At 51.3% G+C, this 21,889-nt stretch overlaps 1 protein-coding gene across 3 annotated transcripts in view; it reads right to left on the reverse strand.

Annotated features, from left to right (window-relative positions):
* TRPM2 (transient receptor potential cation channel subfamily M member 2) overlaps window positions 1-21,889 on the reverse strand; it is an 88,789-nt gene that overhangs the window by 37,965 nt on the left and 28,935 nt on the right. For 2 of the 3 annotated variants that reach the window (XM_075543341.1, XM_075543340.1), the window contains exons 5-14: window positions 20,501-20,667; window positions 19,559-19,739; window positions 18,267-18,328; window positions 12,802-12,999; window positions 10,148-10,250; window positions 8,539-8,660; window positions 8,008-8,337; window positions 3,989-4,126; window positions 1,059-1,188; window positions 583-728 (exon numbers count right to left, since the gene is read on the reverse strand). In XM_075543341.1, the coding sequence (XP_075399456.1) occupies window positions 583-728; window positions 1,059-1,188; window positions 3,989-4,126; window positions 8,008-8,337; window positions 8,539-8,660; window positions 10,148-10,250; window positions 12,802-12,999; window positions 18,267-18,328; window positions 19,559-19,739; window positions 20,501-20,667 (1,577 nt within the window). The remainder of the gene's footprint in view (window positions 1-582; window positions 729-1,058; window positions 1,189-3,988; window positions 4,127-8,007; window positions 8,338-8,538; window positions 8,661-10,147; window positions 10,251-12,801; window positions 13,000-18,266; window positions 18,329-19,558; window positions 19,740-20,500; window positions 20,668-21,889) is intronic. The other variant, XM_075543342.1, reaches the window with a different exon arrangement.

Raw genomic sequence — 21,889 nt, forward strand, 5'->3', positions numbered from 1 at the left:
GGCCCAGATCGAAGGACTCTGAGAGCCCTCGTGACTTCCCTCGCTGAGCTCTGCAGAGCAGTGGCAGGGATGCTCCCAGCACCCAGCCTGGTTCACGTGGACATGGGCATGACAGGAAGCCATGTTTTCCAGAAGCATCTCTTCCACGGGTGGCACTTGCTATGTGCCAGGCCCTACCATGGTTGCTTGGGCAACACTAGAGCAGCCACCTCCAGAAGTTCCCTGCCCCCCGCTGCTCTGGGCATGCCCTGCCCCCTCTTCTCACCACGGGTCACATCTGAGGCTCTTCAGGTAGAGTGAGAGTTAGACATACATCAAATACAAGAGGGGAGTGGCCACCTGGGTCCCTGAGATCCTCAGGGAGATCTACCTGGTGCTTTGAGTGGGAACATCACCCTTCATGTCCCATCAGCCACCTGGTTTTGCTGGGTTACCTAGGGAAGGCTCTTCCAGGCCTGATTCAGGTGGCCCATGGGGCCAACCCCAAGTCACAGATCTGAGAAGGGCACTGCCTGTGGCTGAGGGGCTGTGTCCCTCCAAAGCGCCCGGGGGCCTGTCTTGGGAATTAGCCCCCTTGGCTACCTGGACACCTCCGTGAGACACAAACTTCATGTCCTTGGCTTCGAGAGCAAGCTGCAGGCAGGTGGTCTTCCCCCAGGCCTCAGACACGCGTATGAGCAGCTTCTGGGCCCGCTCCTCGTCCTTCCGGTAGCACTCGGTGAAGACCCCTGGTGGGAGCAGGAGGATGCACATCAGGGCACTCCCATCCCCCCAACCCCAAGTCTCAGGACAGTGCTTATGAGGGATGCCTCCAGATGGCACCTCTGCCCAGGGGTGAGTGGGCCGGACTCCCACTGGGAAGGATGAGCCTTAGGCTCCACAGCTCCCAGGCCCAGGGTGTGTGTGTGTGTGTGTGTGTGTGTGTGTGTGTGTGTGTGTGCGCGCGCGTGCGTAGGGGGCTCAGGGGGCACTGACATTGTGATCTGTAACACTGTGACCTTCCCTCCAGAGAGGAAGACCTGATGGCCTCGTGGCCCAGGGAGGCTCGGGGGACTCACCGATGGCTCTGAGCTCATACTCATCCGCCAGGGCCAGCATCTCCTCTGAGCAGTCCGTGTCCTCCTCCTCCTTGGACAGCTCCTTCAGGAGCTTGCTGCAGGCCAATGCCGCTGCGATGCAGTCCTGACTCTGGGGACCAGGGGCCACAGTCAGAACCCTGGAGAGACCCCCCACCCCAGTCGAGGCCTGGGTGGTACCAACTGCTGAAAAGGTTCTCCGTGTGGCTTTGTGTAGGGAACTGCATGTCCCCCCACCCTGGATTTAAGCCATGTATGACCTTTATGAATTTACTCTGTTTCCTGCCATACAAACTGTGCCCTGCAGTTTTACTGCCTTTGTTTCATTCCCGCCAGATGGTGGCTGTCTTGACCCTTGCTGGGATTGGTGCTCGTTCACTAGCAGCTGCTATGTTCATTGGTCAATACATGACTGGTGGCATTTCCCCCCAGGCGCCTGGTATGCTTCATTAGCATACTTACCTGTTTGATCAGTTGCCCGCCATTTCTTCCTTATTTGGGAGATGCACGACTATTGGCTACCTCAGCTGTACCTTTTTTACATGTGACTTAATGGTGCCTGCCCTTCGCTGGCTATTTAAGCCTCTGCTCTCAGCTCAATAAACGAGGCTTGATCAGATTCCTGTCTTGCCTCCATCTCTCCGCGCCCTTGCCCATCTTCATTCCCAGTCCCTCTTTCAGGTATCCACATTGTTGATGTCCCGCGGGATGGGACAGTTTTGGCTATGTACACAACCCAAGCGTGCCCAGGCCTTATGGTAGGTGGTTCCGACTTCCGGGCTGTCCAGCAGGAGGGGCTCACTCTCTCGGCTGCCCACCTGGAGCGGACCCAGCAGGCTCTAGTCCCAGTGCTCTATGGCAGCTGGCCCACCTCCAGCATAGGACAGGGTCAAAGTATCCTAAAGGACAAAGCAGAGACTCGGTACCACACGCCCCAGGGTGGGCTCAGGATCCCTACCTCAATATCACTGCGGGTCCCAGCAAGTCCCAGGCCCCAAAGGGCTCCCCAGACCCCAGGGTCCTAAGGTGAGTGGCTTTGTGGGGAGCCCCACTGGTCAGAGTCTGGGAGTGAGACTGGCCCAGGGCACAAGAGTTATGTCCCAGCCGGGGCACCCACACGGGGTGAGCACATGGGAGCAAACCTCAGGCGGAGCCAGAGTCAGCTCCATCAACCTGGGTGAGTTCCCAAGCCTGTAGGACCGCAGACCAGGGCGACCCTGCCAACCCTGCCTCCCTGAGGTGACCCTGGGGAGTAGCGTGACCCCTGAGTGTGACTTGGAAACACAAGCACAGGAAATAAGGGCGAACGCCTGTACATGAGAGAGCGGCATGCAATGTCAGTGTCGCTCTCCAAGGAGAATCTGTTGCAACTCAAGAACAACCACGGAGGCAATGACCTTGGCCGATAAGTACAGTGGGTCTCATTCTGTCACCTAGGCCCCTGCATTAGGGCAGCCAGAACCTCAACAGCCCTCTTCACACCCCCACAGGTCAGGCCGCAAGTGCCCGGTGGGTTTCCGGGAGGGCCACTCTCTGTGATAGCAGAAAGCCTCATCTTTCTCCCCCGGAGATGCTGGGGGTTTTGAACTGCAGCCCGATGTGTAACCACTATGCCACCAACGCTCTCTGCTCCGGGGGAAATACGTCCCCTGCAAGCCTCTGGTCACAGCATTTCCATGAGTCCTTTCGTCCGGAGCTTTCTTCCCTGCCTGCTTCTGTTTAAAGCTGCCTTATGTAGCCGGTATCACAGACTCTTTAACCCTGAACGCACAGCCAACAGCACCAGTACCCGTGTCTGAACGAAGCGGATGTTTGTGGCATGCCTGTTTCCCCTGCTAGACACATCGTCACCTTCTAGCACTGAGGAACGCCAGACGGCACTTCAGCACTGAGCTTAGAGACCCATCACCAGCAGGTTGCAAAAACTGCAGCCCTCGACACACCTGTGACACGCGTGGACAGCTCTGAGGGTAGCACGGAAGCAGAAGCAAACTGCAGCACATCTCCTGGTTCCACCTCAGCTGGGGTCATGCGCATTGAGCGGTGGAGCTTTGGTTTGTTTGTGTTTGGGGGGGGGGGTGCTCTCTGCATGCCCATGGAGAGGGTGATTGCATGTGAATATTCACAGCGGGGGGGGGGGGTCACAAGTAGATTTTAGCCAGCAGGAGAATTTTCAGTCTGTGATGGTGAGGATTGACTGCACTTTGCTTCTCCAGGAGCCTCTCCAGAAGTCTCTCCTACCTACAGATGGAGCCCAGGGGTGTCGTGGTTACGCATTGGGCTGCTAACCACAGCATCGTCAGTTCAAAACCATCCGCAGCTCTTCTGGAGAAAGGCAGGGCTTGCTACACCCGCAAAAAGTTACAATCTCAGGAACTCAGAGGCATGTCTACCCTGTCCCACCGGATCGCTGTGAGTCCCCATCAACTTGATGGCAGTGAGTTTGGTTTGGGGGGTGACTGCAGACACTGATGCCGCACACGAGCCTGGTGGCCAGAGGAGCTGCATTGGCCACAGGCTGTGTGAACGGCACCCGCAGGGCCTCTAGGAAGAGAGCGTTCCAGCAGGACCGGCTCTCCATCTCAGCTGTCTCTGTCTCTGTCGAGCGTGATCTCTCTGGAGGCGGGTTTGCTGTCCCGCTGAGTGGAACAGGCAGGAATCCACAGCACAGACTGGCCCATTGGAAGGATGAAGGGCGGGAGGGGACTTGCCATGACCCACACCTACCAAGCAAGCCGTGCCCAAACTCCACCGCAGGAGGAGAGTCTGTATTTTCCTACCTAGAACCTAAGCTCCCTGGCAGGTGGGACCCTCCTGGGGTCCAAGGACAGCCAGTGCACTCATCCCAGACCAGGGGTCACTCTGACCCACCTCCCAGCACCAGCCCCCTCAGAGCCGTGTGTGCATGGTACCTGAGTCCAGATGATTTCTGCCAGCTCTCGGCGGTTCTGGATGGTGGCCCAAATGAGCAGGTCACGGACAGGGTCTATGGTGAAGGTGGCATGCCCTGGGGATCGCTTGTAGAGAGACTGGAGACTTATTCCCTGCACCTGGTGAATAGTTGACGTCAGAATCTCACCTGGGCCACTCACAGCAGAGCCCCCAGGGTTTGCTGGGAGCCAGATCTCCCGTGAAGCCCCATAGATTTCTAGAATCCCTGCTCCTGTGGTCTAGCCCTAAGACCAACCTGTTAGAAGCACCCCAAGATAATTCCATACACCTCTTATTAAAAAGTGCCTATGGCTCAGTGTGACTTATATGTGTCAGAGCCCCATATGTGTCAGAGCCGAAATCGGCACCATCGGGATTTCGGTGGATAGTGTTTCCGACATACATGCCAGCCCTCCCTTTCAAGGTGGACTCAACTATCAATCGTCCGATAAGCAGCCAAGTATGTACGGTTCACCGTTTGTGTCACAGCCTGAGAAGCCAGTTCCTGCCTGATCGGGGAGTGAATGTGAGCTCAGACATTCTGGCATGATGCCTTAGGTCATGAATGTATTTCCCATGTCATCCCCATACTCATGTTTTTCTAAAGCAATTTTATAAGATTCTTGAAGGTTTATCTTTTAAAAAAAAGTCGCTGACCTTCTTAAGTTACATAGATAAGGCTAAGTGTGAGCTTTGGCGTATTCTGACTGGGTGTCAGGAAAGCACGGTGACATCAGGTGATGCAGGACTACAAGCGTATGCACCTGACGTACAAATGCATGTCTCCTTTAGGGGCTAGGGACCAAGGCAGCCAGTGGGTAGCTCACCGTGGAACACATTTGAAGCTGAAATCAGTGATTACCCAGCAGGAAAACAGAACAAAAATCTTAGTTTAGAAGGCATCGAAAATCTTTACCGAGAAATCATCAGGAAATCAATGGAGAACATTATCTGAGCTACTAACAACAACAAAGAGCACCAGGCCCTGAGGGATTCATAGGGGAATCTAAGGAGCTTATAAGAAATAAATTCCAGGCACTTAAATCATGATGGAGTCCCTGGGTAACAGACAGTTAAGTGCTCAGCAACTAACTGGGAAATCAGTGATTCAAACGCGTCCAAAGGCAGCTCAGGAGAAAGAGCTGGCCGTTTGCTTCTGCGAGATTGCTGCCATTGAGAGCTCTACAAGCCCTAGTTCTGCACTGAAACACGTTGGGTCCCCCTGCGTTAGAATCAGCTAGAGGTTGAGTGATTTTCAGGAGCCCAGGTGGCACAACAAGGAAGCACTTGGCTGCTAACAGAAAGGTTGGTAGTTTGAGCCCTTGCAGCCACCCCACAGGAGAAGAAACTGAGAGTCGACTTCTGTAAAGATTATATTTAAGAAAAACCTATGGGGGATGTTCTCCTCTGTCACACAGGGTCTCTGTGAGTCAAAAATCAGCTCGGCGACACACGACAACGTTCTACAGTAGAGAAAGAATGTCTTCCCAGTGGGTTTCACGACACTAACCCCTCACCAACATCGCTCCCCAAAGAAAATCACAACCGCGGGAGAGCATGCCAATGCTAAAACCCTGAAAATATGGTCCTCAGAATCTGAGCTCATGTGAGCAGCTATTACACAGCAATCAGACTGAGATTCTTAGCAGGAATGAAAACATGTTTCACTCTCAGGGTACCTATTTTAAAAGAATTCACCAAATCCTTAGATCAAAGAAAGAAACCATCCATGTTCTCAAAAGTCCTGTGGCAGAACCCAGCCCTGACACTGCATTTCATAGAACCTAGTGATTAAAATTCCCAGAACACAGAAATCTACAGAGACAGCAAGTCCATTAGTAGTAGTTTGGGGCTTAGGGCAAGTATAGGGGAGAGCTAGAGGGTACAGAGTTTTTCTTCTTTTTTTGATGGGGGTTGAGCTTTCATATATGTATATATGTGTGTGTGTATATAATGTTTGTATATGTTATATATACATTGTACACCGAATAATGGTTAAATATATATATATAACATATGTATATATACATACAGAATTGCTAGACCCTTTGGTGGTCCTATGATATATTATGTTTGACCATTATTCAGTGTACAATTTAGTGACATTAATCACACCTGCGGTGTTGGGCTAATGTTGTCACTATCCACTTCCAATTCCCTACACAAACTCTGTGCAGTTGATTAGCTGAGATCATTCATAGGCATGAGCTCACACCGTGTTTGTCCTTTGGCACCTGACTGACTTCACTCAGCCTAAGGCTTCCAAGGTCCATCCGTGTTGCCGCATCAGAACGCCATTCTCTTCACAGCGGCAGGCACAGATGGCCACACTGCTTATCCCTCATCTGTTGATGAAGACCCGGGTTGTTTCCACCTTTGGACTACTCTGAACAAAATAGCGAAAACCATGCCTCTGTTTGAGTCCTTGCTTTCAAGTCTCCTGGGTCTATACCGAGGAGCAGACTTGCTGGACCCTTTGGTGGTCCTGGGTCTAACATGTTGAGGGCCCACCCACCTGCCACGGCAGTCTCACCATTGATACATTCCCAAGGGCTTCTGTTGAGGTGATGAAACTGTCCTAAGACTGACGGTGAAGATGGCTGCCCTTACCCCCTGGGAATAGAGTACTGCAAACACTGGAGCCAGGGGATCACAGGCTTTCAGTGGGTGCACTGTATGGTATGTCAATTATAGCTGCAAAAGAGTATCCATGGAATGAGATGGGAACCCTAACGAATTAGAAAAAGATGGATACTTCTCGAATGTAAATACATGTACCCAACCTAGCATCATATGTCAACAGAGAAGCAGACACCGGCAGGGTTCCATTCAATAAGGATGCAGAACTGAATGTCCACTCTCCTCCTATTGCCTAATCTGGGCGTTAGGGGATGACCCTGCCTGTACTCTCAAAATCCACCGCCATTGGGTGGATTCCAACTCACAGCGCTCCCTCTAGGCCAGAGTAGAACTGCCCTGGTAGGTTTTCCAGCCTGTCACCCTTTATGGGAGTAGAAAGCCTTGTCTGTCCCGTGCAGAGCGGCTGGTGGCTGCGAAAAGCTGACCCTGATCTTCTTCCACAGAGTGAATAACAACAGTGAGCAGGACTGGAGGGCGTAAGGTACAGCAAAGCTTTTGTTGCTTTCAATTTGTTTTAGTATAGGAAGTATATTTTTTAATTAAATAAAAGCTTGGTGGAACCCAGGGCATTTTTAAGGCAGTGATACTGTTCTGTGTGACTGGAGAGGTGGACACAACACCGTGCATGTGCCCAGTGTAGGGCAGACAAGTCAAAGAGCGGGCCCTCGTGTGAACTGCGGACTTTAGTTCTAATGACGGCTCAATACTGGCTCCTTATTTGTAACCAACTTACCATGAAATGCACACTATTAGAACAGGAACAACTGGGCAGGGTTTGGGGGCCAGAATATGGGAGTTCTCGGTACTTCCTGCCTGTTTGTTTTTTTTTTTTTTCATAGAACCTCAACCGACTCAGGAGGCAGCGGTGGTTCTGTGGGAGAATGCTTGCCTTCCACCTAGGAGAGCTGGGGTCAGTACCAGCCAGCGTGCTGCAGGACAGCCCTTGCCTGTCAGTGGAAGCTCCTGTGGCTATGTTGCTCCACAGGTTTCCGCAGAGTTTTCAGAAGAAGGAAGACTAGGGTGAGATCCCTGCCTATCTGCTCCCAAAATTCAGTCACTGAACCCCCTGTGGATTACAGAAGTCCAAGTTGCAACCAATCAATCACCAGGAGGGGCAGGAACCAGCCAGCCCTTCCTCCATCTTTCCACTGTGCATGGGGGGGGGAGAGGGGTGTGTGTGGCATGAGTCAGGGGCAAACTCAGTAGCAGCTAACAACAACCACAGTGCTCTGAAAGGTGAGTCAAATCCACAAAGGGATAGGTGGGTGGGTACGCGGATGGATGGGACAGAGGGCGCCAGGATACGCGATTGGTGGAAGTGCTAAACAGAGCGCACACTGCGCAGGTCACCAGCACGCACGTTGAGCTTGGAGGAGGGCCGCCCGGGCCCAGCCCGAGGGTAGAGCGGCTGCGTGAAGTCTCCCAGCAGCTCCCGAAGCACCTGCGCCACGTGGTGCATCTGCAGGCAGGCTGTGGCAGGGGCGCGGGCCACGCCCTCGGGCTCCTCGGCCAGCACCTTCAGGAGCTTGCAGTGGAACAGGCTGGAGGGCGCCAGGTTCTTGTACAGGTACAGCAGGGTGTCCCAGGTGACAAACTCCTTGAGCCGCAGCCCGTTCTCCAGGAAGAGCTTCACGAAGTCGGGCTTGTTGGAGATGAGGGCGGCGCTCATCATGGGGTGCAGATCGGAGGGCTGAAAGAGGGCACCACGGGAGGAGCTGCATGTACCCATTGAAGTCCCTGCTCCCTCAAAGACCCAGGAGAGGGTGGGGAGTGGAGGTGACAGGGAAGTCCGTTTTACCGCGGATGTGACGCTTGGCCAGGTCACCCGGGATAGGAGAGAGTATGGCACCTACAGGTGGGGGTGCCCCTCAGGCCACCCTGTGAGCCTTACCTTCCACTGACACTGATCAGCAAAGATCTCACTCCGTGCAATGTCCACGCGGTTCCACGCAACCGCCAGCTTCAGCTGGTGGTCCCAGTTCTCGTGGCCAAAGTGGTCATGGCTCCGAGAGGCTGCAGACAAAAGCAGGGATCTCAGAGGTATTTCCTTCGGCACCTGCTCCTTCCAGAACCAGAGAGCTAGGCAGCTGCCACCAGCATCATCCTCCCAATAATTTCAAGGGGAGAAAAGCAGTTTTCGGTTGCAATGTGTATATATATATATATATATATATATATATATAATATCCTCCCTTTTGCATGAGTTTTTTAAAAAGACTTTCCATGACCGTGTGAAACCATAATGAGAGACTTTGGGGGGTTTCAGGATCCCTTCAGCTCATCCCTGATCCTTCCCTGGCCCCTGCCTCCCAGCAGTGCCCACCGACCCTAAGGGACCGACCGCTTGGGAGGAGAGCCTGCATTTCAGTAGATTCTGAACATTTGGGAAGGCGTTTTTCCACTGACATTCAAAAATTAGAATGATGTCCGCTTCCTCTCTGACTTTAATTGCCAGGAAGCCTCCATCACACCTCACCCAGGGTCTCAGCACAATACCCTTCACACATAGTTCCTGCTCCCTCTGTCTGGCTTAACATTTTAAAGTGTGGGCTTTTATTGAGAATGGGGGGGGGAGAAGGAGAAAGAGAAAAAGAAGAAGAATGCCCACCCCAACCTCACCCCACACAAAAATTTAAAGGAGATATGGGGGTGGGGAGGGAATCTCATTTCTTTTCATTCCATTTTTCCATGAACTTTTGGAAACGATATATCTAAATGCAAATGCTGTTTCTATAAACTGTTACAATAAAACACAGAAGAAAACATTTGCAACCTTGAAGTCAGCAACAATTTCTTAGCTAGGACTTAAGAAATAGGAGCCAGAGAAGAAGAAAAACGAATTCATTAAAATTAAAAACAGATGCTCCTCACAGATGCTCCTGTCAGGAAATACAAAGGTGCAGAGACCCTGGTGTTCCAAGAGTGGGGTTCGGGTCTCCCACGCAGGAAGCCAGCCTTCATTCCCAGCTAAGGTGCCTCGGGCTAAGCTACCTGTCTGTCATTAGAGGCTTGTTCGTTGCTGTGATGCTCAACAGGTTTCGAGGAGCTTCCACTCTAAGACACACTAGGAAGAAAGGTCTGGAGACCCACTTCCAAAAACCCAGCCAAAGAAAGTTCTATGCCTCACAGAGCTCCTATGAGCTGCCAAGGTCAGGGCAGTGGCATGGGACTGGGCGGTGTTTTGTTCCACGGTGCTTGGCGCTAGCAACAACAAGCAATTATTTTAGTCAAGACAATATGCTGAAACAGGGCTGTGTTCCCCTAACATCAGGAAGGGGGCACCCACTGCCCACTAGGAGGGGAGATGGGCCCTAGCCTCTTCCTTTGTTAGGAGTGGAAAGACTGAAGGGCCTGTTTTGTCCTCCCAAAGTTGTCCATTGCCTCCGGACTAGGCCTGAGCCGCTGCCCCTTCCCCACCTGCCCCTCTTCCACCTTCCTCCTAGAGGAGGGCCTGGGCTCTTCCCCGTGATCGGCCCCTCCCCCCCTTTTCCTATGCCTACCCTTCAACAGAGCTTGTAGGATGGCCACGTCCACATCCTGCTGGCCATCCTTGCCCTCCCGGAAGATGGTCAGCAGCTGCCTCCTCCGGACAATGTCTTGGATCTGGAATCAAACATGGCCACGTGAGATGTGTGACTGCAGTGAGCACCCTGCTTCCTCCCGGGAGGGACACAGAGGACCCCGGGCAGGGAGCATGAAGCTGGTGCTCTGTCTGCTCCACACAGAGGTCCACCCCTACCTCCCGAACCGAGATGGGGAAGAGGGAGGTAAGTAAGTGTTGAGCCCCCAGTGTCTGAGTGGCTTGTCATTGGAATCTTCCCTTGGTGGCAATTCAGCACAGAACGCCCAGATGGCACCTCTTGGGCCTCTCTCGGCCCAGACTGCTTCTCACTCACATGCTTGTCTACCTCCCTCCCTAACCGACCTCTATGCCTACCCAACGCCAGGCTTTACCTGCCTCTCTCCTTCTACCTACTGACCTACTCACCTACCTGCCTACCTACCCTCCAGAGCCCCCTCTCCCAGCAACTGGGGTCTACCTCTGACTGATCCGAATTGGAGTGAGAATCGAGGGAAAGGTGGAGGAGCCTGGTGGTGTAATAGGTTACTTGTTGAGCTGCTAACCACTAGCTCAACAGTTCAAAACCACCAGCTGCTCCCTGGGAGAAAGATGAGGTTGTTGACGCCCTGAAAGAGTTCCAGCCTCGGAAACCCAAAGGGGCAATTCTGTAGGGTCCTGCAGAGTCACTGTGAGTCAGAATAGTCTAAAGTATCTACCCATCCGTCATCCCCATCGACCTGCCCTTATCTATCAATCTGTTTACTATTCACCCACTTCCCTTTGTCATCAAGTGGCCATCCATCTGTCCACTACCTAACTACCCAATCCGTCAGTCCGTCTGTCCATTGCCTATCGTCTAGCTGTCTCGACGTCTCCTCGCTGCTCTGCTTGCCATTCCTCCTTGAAACGCCCTCCTTCTGTGGGGTGTCACGGTTGGCATGCCACAAAGACACTGCATCACACATTCCCCTCCTAAAAAAGGCCTGGGGGACCCCTGACCACCACTTCCCAAATAACACCTGACTCCTCACCCTGGTTCTCCAGCCTCATCTCCCCAGCCCTGTACACACACACTGGTCCCTCCTTTCTGCAGAACCTTCCTGCCCACGTCCCTGCAGACCAGGCCCCAAACCTAGAGGACTCCCTCACACAGCTGACCTCTACTCCAGTCCTTCAAGGACTCTCCTCTCAGCATTTCCAAAGTACTTCCCAAACTCCGCCCCAGCCGCTACTCCTCTCCCACCACCTTTACCTAGTTCACCACCCCACCCTACCTCCTGAGTTGACCCAGCACTTGTCTTACACGATGACTAAACTCCAAACCAAACGTACTGCCATGGAGTCAATTTCAACGAATCCCGGCCCTATAGGACAGCGCTCTTCCCCTGTGGGTTTCTGAGACCATAACTCTTTATGGAAGTAGAAAGCCCATCTTTCTCCTGCAGGGCAGCCAGTGATTTCAAACTAACCTTGCGCCACCACAGCTCCATGGTAACTAAAGTAGCCCGCAGCTCCCAGACTCCGTATTAAGTGTTCACACAATGGCCTTTGACTCTAAGTGCTGATAGCTTAGAGATAAGAAAAGCAGAGCTTGAAGAGACTGGCAACTCTCCCCCAGGGCCACATGGCTCCAGAGTGTTGGTTGTGAGCTCCAGCCATGAGACCATTCAGGGCCAATGTCAGTCTGCCAAAGTCACCATGCAAACACAACAGACCTTTCTGGCTCATCCCTGGCCCTGAGGAATGGGGCCCCAGGCTCTAAGAAGGGCTGCTGACTGAATCGATTGGTAATGCCTGCACAGTCAGAGCCCCTCCCACGAAACAGTAACAACAGTGCTTGGTGACAATCCCTTATAAGGCACCAGACAGACAGGAAGCACTATTTCTAGGCTCTTTAAAGCATATGTTTTATTGTCAGGTTTAAAAACAAAAAAGGGCTACCCACACTCATTCCCAATGGTTTCAACAAAGAGCCGACGCCCTGGCCCCCAAAGCTGAGCTGGCCCTGGGGCTGGACCTCAGTGTGTTTACAAACCGAGCCAGTGATCACGCACAGGGCATCCTGCTCTCCTGTTGGACACAAGCAGCTCAGAGAACATCTGTGCCTCATACGGTCACTCAGAGGCCTTGACAAGACCCAGATTGACCACATGGTCACTGTGCCCCAGAAACCGACCACCACAAACCTTGCTCCCTGACACTCTCTGTCTGTCACTGAAGCAAAGCCTCCAGCCTACACCAGGCTCTTCTCAACACCTGCCTCATCACACCCTGAGGTTGGGTAGTCTCCCTGCTTCAAGGAGTGCACCCTAACTCCAGCTGGCTCACCTACAGCTGCTGTTCTGCACATGGACACAGAGCCCACAAGCCACAAGCTCAAACGAAGCCAGGCCGAACTCACGCTGCTCCAAAGACTTACCCTGAAAGGCACACCGGGCTCCTGAGCCCAGTGAACCAGCTCCTCACACCTCCCACTCCCTGCACATCGTACCCATGTCACACCAACCCCACTGGGGACACTTGGGCCCCTGGGGCGGCATGGTCCGGTGCTGTTCACCACACATCTGGTGACTGGCATTCCGTCTGTCTTACCTTTTTGGTCCACTCCACGATCCTGCTGTCTGTGAAGGTCTCCATTTCCTGGAAGAACATGCTCAGTTTCTTCTGGATCAGGGAGATGGTGATCTCGGAGATGGGCAGGTTGGCCACCTGGGCAATGACATCTGCCACGCGGCCCGAGCCCGCCACAATCACGCAGGGCGTGCTGTTGGCGATAGCGTTGTAGATGGTCTGTAGCATGGGGAGGAAGAGCACGTGGGCCATCTTGCTATTTTTATGGTTGTTGTTAAGAATTAGAATTTAAAACTCCAAACTCGCCGCCATCCATGTGTCCGTTCTGACTCATCAAAACTCCGTGGGACAGAGGAGAGCCACCCCCGTTGGGTTTCCCAGGCTGTAAGTCTTTACAAGAGTGGAAAGCCGAGCCACTGATGGACTCAAACAGCAGCCCAATGCATAACCCACTATGCCACCTGGGCTCTTTACGTGTTAGCATGCGTTCTTAAATCCATGTGCGAGATTGATTGTAAAAGGATAGCACCATAGACTTAGAAACAGGCTGCCTCCCAGTATGTTCTCAATCTGAATTAGAGTGTGCATGATTTAAGCATAACCCTCTGGAAATGGTAAACGATACCAGAGATGCCCGAGACTCACAAAATTGTCTTGGAAATATGTGGCTATTTGAAATATAAGAGCATGTGCCAGGAATAGTGTTGTGGGTTGACTTGTGAACCCCATCCCCCAATCAATGATATGTGGGACTCCTAACCCTTAGCACCTGTCCACCTGGCCTTGTTGGGAAACAGGGCCTTTGAAGGTGTTCTCGGATAAGATGAGGTCCTACAGACTTGGGTGGGTTCTAACCCTACATGACTGAAAACCAAAAACAAGACTCTTAGGGACCCTACAGAGCAGAAGTGCCCTTGTGGTTTCCAAGGTTGTCAATCTGCAGGGAAACAGAAAGCTCATTTTTCTCCCAGGGAGTGGCCAGTGGGTTTGAAGTGCTGACCTTGTGATTAGCAGCAAAACGTGTGTGGTAGTTACATAATCTGTTGTCGATTTGAGTGAAGGGGTGGAATTTAGCCTGTCAGTCAGGTCTCAGCTTGATGACCTCATTTGGAGGCACTAAGGAGATAAAGAGCTCGCTGGAGGCGGGACACATGCTGACTCCCTGTGAGACAGTTCCATAGACAAGACACATGAGCAGGAGGAGCCACATGGAACCCCCTGCCTCTACCACCGCTGATCCACAAGACCTTCCACCCACTGGGCTGTGATCTTCTTGCATTCAGTGGCATTGCTTGTGGTTTGTGAGACTGAAGAGGACATTATAGATTGGTATTGAACATATGGGTTAATATCGGACTTATGGACTTGATCAGGACTGGGCTGGGATGTTTTCTCAATATTCAATTGCTCTTGTACATAAAGCTTTTTCTTATACACATATGAGTGTCTCTATGAATTTGTTTCTCTAGTCTACCCAGACTAACACAACGTGTAACCCACTGAAAGGGAAGAGACACAGATACAGAAGGAAGGTGGCCGTTGAGATGGTGCATCCACAAGCCAGGGGTACTTCTGGGCTCCTAGAAGCCAGGAGAGATGAGGGGTGATCTTGGCCTAGCTACTTCAGCCCGGACTTGGCCCTGCTGGCACTCAGATTGTGAATGCCGGGCCTCTGGGGCAGTAAGGGAATACACCTCTGCTGTGTAAAGGCCCCTGGTTTGTGGCACTTTGTTGCAGGAGCCCCATGAAACCAATATAAACCACATGATCACAAAGCTGCTACTTGAAGGCTTGCAAACGATCCAAAATCATTTGCCTTTTCCAAGGTGGTGAGTCAGAAAATGCATTGCTATGAAGTTGACCCTGGCTCACAGGACCTAGCAGAATGGCTCCATGTGGTTCCCATGGTTGCGGTCCTGAGAGCGGCAGCTGGCCACATCACCCTGGTTTCACTGAACCACTGCTTCCTTGACCCCCAGGGACCACAATCCTTGCTGGTCTCTGATGCTTGTTTGAAATGGAGACGTCTTGACATTAAAAAACACTGGGCAGTGTTTCACTTCAGGGCGCCTTGCCCCAGGGGAATCAAAGCAGATGTATTTACTGCTCAGAGTGGGAGCACCGCAGGGCAGCATGGCTGACCCTTATGCGATGGACCAGAGTGTCTCAGGCCAATCGCCAACACCACCGAGATGAACGGTTCCATGATCGCCCCAGCCACCACTGCGTGCGCATGCGCACCCTCGTCCCACACACACCCCCGCCTGCCCAGTGGATGAGGAGTCCCGCTCACCTCCCAGGCCCAAGGGAAAGCCGTAGGTGCATAGCTTGAGGAAGTGGCTGCTCACAAAGGACGCTTCTCACAGCAGTACGTGACCATACTGAGGGAGTTAGCCTAGGCCAGGCACCGCCGTCAGAAAGACCAGCATGCATTGGGATGGGGGTAGGAGGCTGTGAATAACAGCCACTTCTCATTATTCATTGTAGTTGTGTCCTATAGAGTCTTCGTGAATGATGTCATCGCAAGCACAGAATCACTGGCCGAGGGGACATAGAGGTTAGGTCCCGGTGAGCTTCTGGTCACAGCATTTTAATTTCCCAGTGAGTCTCTAACCTTGTTTTACACGTGCGTCTGTGTAATGACGCATTAACATACACGCCTGACTCATGAGCATGGAACTCGTGGCCAACACCTCCATCACATAGGCCTGAGTGAAGCTTATCTCACACACCACTTTCCCAATGCCGGGCAGCGCTTCAGCAGTGCCTGCGGAGGCCTTTCAGACAACAAAATCACCAGTAAAAAGAACAAAAATGAAAGGGGAAAAAAACACAAAACAGGGAACCGATTACAGGGATCTACATATAACCTCCTCCCTGGGGGACGGACAACAGAAAAGTGGGTGAAGGCAGACATCAGACAGTGCAAGATATGACAAAATAATAATTTATAAATTATCAAGGGTTCATGAGGGAGAGAGGAGCGGGGGCGGGGGCGGAATGAGGAGTTGATGCCAGGGGCTTAAGTGGAGAGCAAATATTTTGAGAATGATGAGGGCAACGAATGTACAACTGTGCTTGACACAGTGGATGGATGGATAGATTGTGATAAGAGTTGTATGAGCCCCTAATAAAATAATTTTTAAAAAAACAAAGCATGGCACTAAACTGACCCCAAATGGAACACCTGTTTCACGACAAGACAGCACGGCGCTCCCTTGTTCCATCTTAGCCGAGAACGTGAGTGTCAGGCAACCCAAATGGGCTACCGTTCTGGGCATCTGCGCATGTGCACGGACCACCAGAAAGTGCCCCGTGCATTGGTTCCAGAGTGATAAATAGAGATTTTATCAAGCAGGCAAATTCCAAATGCAGACTCTGTGAATAACGGATCAGCTGAATTTCGACCCAGCCAGAATTGCCCAGGGCTCTGATATGACCAACCACATAGAGAGACATGTTTTACTGTGCTACACTTGCCCCGAAGCCCCCGGCTGTCCTATCACCTTACAGAGGAACGTGCCACAGAGATAAGCCGGTGGAGGGTTGTCGTCGTCATCGCTGCTGCTGTTGCAGTTGTTGCCCTTGAGTTGGCTCTAACTCATAGCGATACTTCATAGAGCAGAATAAAGCCGTGCGCAGCCATGCCTTCCTCTCCATTGGTACCTCCTTGCCGCTGCTGCGTCCATCCAGCTCCTTGAAGGCCTTCCTCTTTTCACCAATCCTCTGCTTTCCCAAACAGGACTTTCCCAGGAACTGTCCTTCCTGATGACGTGGCCAAAGTGTATAGGATGAAGTCCAGCCACCCTCGTTTCTAGAGAGCGTTCTGGATGAACTTCTCCCAAGACAGATTTGGCAGATCACGGGACTTGCAGTATCCTTCACTGACATCATCGTTCAACTGCATCGCTTCTTCTCCCGTGGTTCTTATTCCATAACTAGCTGTCACTTGGACATAGAGCATGCCACGGCTCGGGGCAGGCACACCCCCGTCCTCTTTCACACGTTCACAAGGTCTTCTACAGCGCTTCCCCCCAATGGAATATGTGCTTCCGTCTCCTGACTGGTGCTCTCGGGAGTGCCAACTGTGAACCCCGGGGAAATGGAATTCCTCGCAGCATCCATCTCGTCTCCGTTCAGCGTCTGGCTATTTCTCGGTCCAGTTGTATGGCGTTACATCACAGGGTGGTTTGCAAATAAAGGTTTATGTTGTGGGTTGAATTGTTTCTCCCCAAGCATGTGTTCGTGCACTAGCCCCAATACCAGTACTTAACCCCCATCCCAGTGTAAAGGCGCCCTGGTGGCATACTGGCTCAGCACTCAGCTGTCAACCAAAAAGCCGGCAGTTCAAACCCACCAGCAGCTCCTCAGCAAAGACTGGAGGGTCTGCTTCTTAACATGCAACAAAACAAAAATTCACCACCACGGTAGATGTTGACCATGGTGCCCAGACAGGACAGAGTAAAACGGTCCCTGTGGATTTAAATATTTAGGGGAGCAGAAAGCCCTATCAATCTCCTGTGCAGCAGCTGGTAGGTTTGAACTGCTGACCCAGTAATTAGCAGCCCAACACAGAACCCATTATGTCATCGGTTCTATACTATCCCATAAGGGCCACTGTCAGTCAGAATGCACATACCTGTTTAATCCTGGTGGGGAATGGGAGTTTCTTTATCATGCTACGACGTCGCTGTAGGTATAGGGTATGTTGTCAACCTAATTAGTGCTGAGTTGTGGGAGGTAGCACAGGAACAGGGACAAGATGCAAACAGAATATAGAGGCCACCGGAAGGCCTCCCAGGGACCGAGGGGTGCTTGAAACAAGGTTCTTCCCCCAGAACCAACAGAGTGGGAGCCTTTTCCAACGGCTGTGTCCTCAGTTCAGATGTCTAGCTGCCTGAACTCTGTGTGTGTGGGTAGGGATTTCTCAAAGCCCCCCACTCATGGTATTTCTGTTACAGCAGGACTCGAAAACCAAGACAGTCCATTCGTAGCGTGTCCCTAGAGGAATTTAAGTACATAAGCTAGGTCCACAGATCGGGTGGCAGGGTGGGGAAGGAGCCCCAAGGAGCTGCACTTTGAAAACATTCCTGAGGGACTCTGGAGAGTGGACTTGTAGAAATAGTCACACTGGCTGCCCCAGAGGGACCTGGAAGCCAAGAGCCACCCACTCCATACTTGCTCCAGTGCCCTGTGGGACCCATCCAGAGCACACCTCTAACATCTGTCCCAGGCAATTCCCCAGAACCAAGTTCACCCCTCCCAATCCCGGTGGCATCCAGCAAGTTCTCTGCTCACCCCAACAAGAAATGGCCCCTTTATCACATGGCAGGACCTCACTTCCTCCATCACAGGATAGACAGCTTATTGCCACCTCCTGCCCAAACTTTCAGTGAGCAGGTGAGCAGGTTCATCCTGGGTTCCCATCAGCCGTCTGCCCCAGGACCCAACACAAGCAGTCCCCACCCAGTTCAGCCATTACTCACATTCAGTGTGCCAGGACCACCCTCCAGCACCACGCAGACAATGGGGATCTTAATGGCCACCCCTAGGACAAAGCATAGCACCCCAAGTTAGGAGTTATAGGGGACACTGCTCCCCAAGTCCCTCCAGCTAGGTGTCAGCCCAGCAGCCCGCCCTGACTTCCCTCCCACTGATCAAAGGGCAGAGGCAGTGGTGGGATTCAGCCAGTTCACATCAGTGTGGCAAAAGCCATACCCAATTTTCCGTTGGGTTCAGTGAGGTGGTTGTTAAAATGGTAACATTTGTAATCAGGATTATCTCTAAACTGGGCAGTCTGGGCAGGCACTCAGTGTGGAAATCACAAATAGACATTCCTTACTCTTATTTTAAAACATTCATCTGCCCAGCAGCATATTCTACGTGCCTGTAATGATGTTCATTCCAACCATAGTTATTAAAAATTAGACAGAACTAGGTTTGTAGTATTTATTTATTCATTTAATAAAACTCACCATATTTCCAGGGAAACACTACATGTTTATTCCTTGCATTTAGTACTTCCGTAGACAAACAAAGACCACCAAGAGGAAACATCTTAAACGACCAGAGGGTGACACGCTGTCATTCATTTCACCTTTGTGTCACGCCTCAAATTCCCCTGAGAGCTTAGGAGTGGATTACGCAAGTCCTGAGAGTGTTCAACGAGCTAAAAGTATGGTCAGAGCACTTGTAGGAAGTTCAGCAGAAATGGAAAGGGGGTTTCCACGGAGAACACAGGCTGCTGAGAAGAGAAGTGGCCTGTTTCTAACCTAGCAACCTATGACTATTGTCTAGTGGATCCACCTCTAGAGGAATGGGATCCTGCCCCTACAGTTAAAAGATGGCTATGGAGAAGTCACACAGCCGAGGATGCTCAGAACAAAAGAAAGGGATGTTGCAGGTCAAAGTGTGGACCAAGGAACATGTGGAAATACCTAAATAACAGGTTTTCATTAATATTTTAGACTCTTTCTTATAACGCAGTTCTGTGTACCTCTTTTATTGTCCTTAGTTATGCATTAACTGTATGAAATAATAAACTACCTCTCGGGATATCTTTTTTTAATATATTTAGCTCACTCATTGGGACAGCGAACTGGTGGTTAAATTAGTTGAATCCCATCACTGCCATTCTGCCTTCCTCCCTTTCTCTCCCCACAGAGAAATCCTTTCATGATAAGGTCGCCCTTGCCCGCCCCTGTGTAGCAAGACAGCAGGACACTCACACCCTGCCTCCATGGCTCCCGCCGAGTGCCCAGCAGTCCACGCCACTCACCTCCCCTTTCCTTCGTCTGCTCCGAAATGAACTTCTCCAGCCTCGTCCTCAGGGGAATCTCCACCCCATACTGGCCGTGGGTCCCATCATCCACCAGGATGAAGTGGGAATGGTTGCTGTCCAGACAGGTGAGGCTCCCCTGGCCTTCCTTGTCCAGGAAGTACTCGGCAGGGAAGCCACCCTGGATGACCAGAGAAGAGTCAGGCTGACATGGGAACATGCTGTGGCGCCATGGGGATGGCCCTCAAACCGTGACCACGTGGTCACACTGAGACGCTCCATCTGGTGACCAGATGCCAGTTTATTCACTGGATATTGAGTTAGTTAAAAGTCTACTGTGCCAACCTGGCCGATAAACACATGTAGAGTTAATTGGAGGGTGGAGAGATAAATGGCTCAGTGAGCCTCGGCTTTCCGATTCTTGGGTCTCTTGCTTTCTGATGGTCGGACCAGGGTGCAGCTGCCTTAGCCAGTTTCCTGCTTTAGCTGCCAAGGCTCACTTCCTGTAAGACATCCCTGAGGAAAAGCCACATGGACCTACCCTGATGCAGCCCTGGGTGCTGGAGCACCTGTGTGGAGACCCCTGCCAGCGCTGAGATGCTTATATGCTCACTGACTCGGCTTTCCTCCTGCAGTCGGCATCCTAGTGTGTGTTTTGTGAGATGGAGGAGGACTTTGTGGATTGGTGTTGGACATATGGGTTAATGTTGGACTTGTGGCCTTGGGCAGCACTGGGTTGGGATGTTTTATTGATGTGCACTTCACCTTTATATAAAACTCTCTCTTATACATATGAGTTTCTGTAGATTTGTTTCTCTAAAGTACCCAGACTAACACAGATATCTACACTCAATATTGCATGAGTGTAGCCCTCATACCCTCTCCGTCCTTCTCCTCTCCCACCCCAACTACACCATCCCCAGGGAAGGCAGCCCTGCTCACCAAGGGGTGGACCAGACTCTCCCGGTTATGAATAGTTCCCCATGTGGCAACTCCGATGGTGATGACATCGCCTTCCTTGTAGCTGCTGCTTAGGCTGAAGTCTCTTACTGCTTCACCCACCTGCTTCATCACCCCAGCATGGGTTCCCCCAGTAATGATCCAGGCCCCTGGAGAAAAGCAACAGTGGAGTCAGGGGGGCTTGCAGATGCACAGAGGCAGCTGCTGGGCATCGTGCAGAACCCGACCCCAGACCCGCCTATGGTTAATGATACATGCTCCTGGATGTTGGCAGTCTTCATTCAAGGAGGTCTCAAACACATTAGTAAGTGCGATTCCCGGGGTTAAAGAGGAAGATGTGAAGAGCATTGGCTTTATGTATGCTGCCGATCAGCACGCTATGGGCAAATGGCCTTCCATGTGGCTTAGGTGGGAAGAGAGAGGACAGGGACCCATCTTCTGACCAGGCCTCATGACCTCCTCTCGCCTGCTTGCTACCTCCTCTCTGTCTCAATCGTGGGGGACCTTCTCTGACAAACACTTCAACTTATGCTTTTTCTACTTGTATTCCTCTGCGTCTACTTATTCGAGTACTTCTACTTATTTTTATACTTCTGATTCCACTTATTTATGTCTTCTAATTTTATTTCTCTACTTCTTCTACTTCCACATCTACTACTTCTACTTCTTCCGCTTCTTCTATTTTTACTTCTATTGCTTCTCTTTTGTAGTAGTTACATGATCTGGTGTCAACTTGAGACTATTAAGAATGAAGGGGTGGAGTCTAGCCTGTCAGGAAACAGATTGATGACTCATTTAGAGGCACGATAAATAAATAGCTCACTGGAGGACAGACACTCTCTCTCTGCTTCATCTTCCTGTGAAACATTGCTGTTAACAAGCCACATGGAGACACACTGATGGTGCCTGGAGTTGGAGAAGCCACAAAGGGTACCCATGCCAGCGCTGAGATCCTTCCACTGCCACTGGATCTACAAGACTTTCCACCCTCTGACCTGTGATCTTCCTGCATTCAGTGTCATTGCATGTGTTGTGTGAATCTGAAGAGGACTTTATAGACTGGGACTGGACATATGGGTGAATACCGTACTTATGGACTTGATCTGGATTGGGCTGGGATGTTTTCTTAATATACAAATACTCTTTGATATAAAACTCTCTCTTACACATATATGAGTATCAATGAATTTGTTTCTCTAGTCTACCCGGTCTAACCCATACTTCTATTTCAACTCTACTTCTATTTCTATGCCTTCTACAACTTGTATTTTTCTACTTCTACTTCTATTTCTTCTCTTTTTATTTATTTGTGTCTACTTTATTTCTACTCTGTGTCTACATCTACTTCAACTTCTTCATCTTCTTCTACTC

This window comes from Tenrec ecaudatus, chromosome 2, assembly GCF_050624435.1.
Source record: "Tenrec ecaudatus isolate mTenEca1 chromosome 2, mTenEca1.hap1, whole genome shotgun sequence".
NCBI lineage: Eukaryota > Metazoa > Chordata > Mammalia > Afrosoricida > Tenrecidae > Tenrec > Tenrec ecaudatus.